Raw genomic sequence first — 2215 nt, 5'->3', positions numbered from 1 at the left:
GTAGTTCAAAAGTAGAAGGAGAATCTAAAAATTTCTTTCACTGACCACGTTCCAGCCACCAACTCATTCATTTGTAAAAACATTTTGAAGAAGAGGCAATTGGCCCAAAAAATCTTAATAGGAATGCAGTACCTACATTGCATCTGGGTAAGTGCAGTTCTTTTTTATGTTGGGGGTGTTTATTTAAGTGCGTGTGTGTGTTTTGGTAATTTGGTTGCGGGTGCACATACAAGGGCGTGTGTGTGCTTTGATAATTTGCCCAGCCAGCATTTACATTATCTTTAATTTGGTAAGAAGGAATCTAAATTATTTTGTGCTTTAGGCGGGTTGCGGGTGCACACACAAGTAAAGTCATCCTCTGGTGCGTGTGTGTGTTTAATTTAACTGTCTGTGGGTGYATATAATATTTAATATTCTTACATATACACTAGAGGACCCGTCCACGTTCTACTGTGGCTGATACATAGGTAGTACATCTAATATCATTTTTAGAAATCACTATTATTTAGATTATAACTATTAGTTTAAGAGATATCGCATTTTTTGTGAATCTAGTTGTGTTAGTTTACAAAAAAAATTACTCAAAAAGCATTTCGTGCGTTAGAAAGCATTGGTTTTTGGGGGCAAATACTGTTGAATTGGGGCTGTGCATCAGTGAAACCAATCGAGTCGAATCGACAGTCAGCCTACTGGACTGCATATTATGAAACGGTTCTCTTGCGTGGCAAGACAAAAAATTGGCTAGCACGTTTATGGCACAGTCTTTTGGAATGCCCGTGGTACGCTATTCAGCGAATGATTACTGAGCCAGTTTTAATTCATTGCACTGTGCATTTGGCCGCAATTCTATCTCACTATTCCCAATATTTAGCAATTTTAATATTTTTTTGGAAAGATAAGTTTGAAATATATATACTCATCGTTACCGTTTAAATATGGCGTTTGGTTTGTTATGAATGCATTTGCGTATTTCGCCCATAATCTAACAAAGTATCCGCAAAGTCTTGACGAAGCTTGTTATGTATTGTTGCTCTCTCCAATAGTTCGCAGGTATGAAAAAATGTGATGTCTACCAAAAGATGTACTGAATCACCCATTTTATTACTTAAGAACGAACAACGCTGTCCACATTATGAAAGCTTGCTATTGGTCCACAGATGTCGCCTTCTAAGGTTTGAATATTGGATACTGCGATGGTAGCGCAGTCTATCCGATCCAATGTAAAACATTCCAAAATTACCAATTACAGTGCAATCGCGATTGAGGGAACTAATTCGTGCAAGGCCTGTTCCCTCAATCAAGATTGTTGCTTCAACTCAGATTAAGATTTTGTACACTTTCTTTTATTATTTTTTCAAAAAAGTTAAATAGATTTTATTCTTGAGATCATCTTTGTACATTCACAAAATAAGAAAGCAAAACTTTATTCTGCTGAAAAAAAATTAACAATTTTTGTTTGTTTTTTTTTCGCTTTAAGGCATTGATTCACAGCCTCCTCCCTAAACTTTTTAAGAACCATTATATTAGGAAGAGAATTAGTGTATTCTTCGGCCCACTCTATAGCCTTGTCAAAGACTGAAACGGCTTCTGAAGCGGTTATATTGCATTTTTCATTTGGTTCTTCGTCTTCTTCTGAACTTAAAACAGCAACGTCATCCACTATATTCAAGTCTTCAATAGGGTCATCCGTTGAAACCCAAGCAACCAAATCTGCTGTATTAAACGTAACCTGTGGAAAATATTTCTTTGTTAAATTTAGTACTTTCACATATAAAAAATGATGGCTTACTTCTGGAACTATGCTCTCCAGCAAATTATTTATTTCCGCATACTCTGTTGATTGTTGCTGAATTGTATTTGAACGTAAGACACTCAAGGGGATGTCGTCATCTTCGCTACAGTTTGCTCCTTCTTCATTAAAAACATCATCTTTTAAAAGCGGATGCCAGCATTTTTCCACGACGACAGGGCTTAATTGTTCCCATGCATGTGCCAACATACAAAGAGCGTCTTTTAAATTTAAATTCTTTAAATATTCATCTGTGTTCGCTTTTCCAAACGCTGATCTCAATAAATTTGTCTTGTAATGTAACTTTGTCAATCTAATTACATTTTGGTCCATCGGTTGGATCAATGGTGTGACGTTTGGTGGCATGAATATAGTAAAAATTGATCCACAATCTGACTTTAAGTCTTCTACTCCAGGGTGACAAGG

General features: G+C 36.3%; 1 protein-coding gene across 1 annotated transcript; it reads right to left on the bottom strand.

The window, feature by feature from the left end:
• Positions 1 to 1423: 1423 nt before the first annotated feature.
• Positions 1424 to 2185, bottom strand: LOC108965026 (jerky protein homolog-like). Its single transcript, XM_018927182.1, has 2 exons — positions 1790 to 2185; positions 1424 to 1729 (listed from the first exon to the last, which is right to left on the bottom strand). Exons 1-2 carry the CDS (start codon positions 2153 to 2155, stop codon positions 1424 to 1426), a joined length of 672 nt encoding a protein of 223 aa, XP_018782727.1. The 5' UTR covers positions 2156 to 2185.
• Positions 2186 to 2215: the final 30 nt, after the last annotated feature.

Source organism: Bactrocera latifrons, unplaced genomic scaffold, assembly GCF_001853355.1.
Source record: "Bactrocera latifrons isolate USDA-ARS-PBARC rearing strain unplaced genomic scaffold, ASM185335v1 scaffold_1311, whole genome shotgun sequence".
In the NCBI taxonomy this organism is placed as follows: domain Eukaryota; kingdom Metazoa; phylum Arthropoda; class Insecta; order Diptera; family Tephritidae; genus Bactrocera; species Bactrocera latifrons.
Note: the sequence above shows the minus strand (reverse complement) of the source record. Positions and strands in the feature narration are given on the sequence as shown.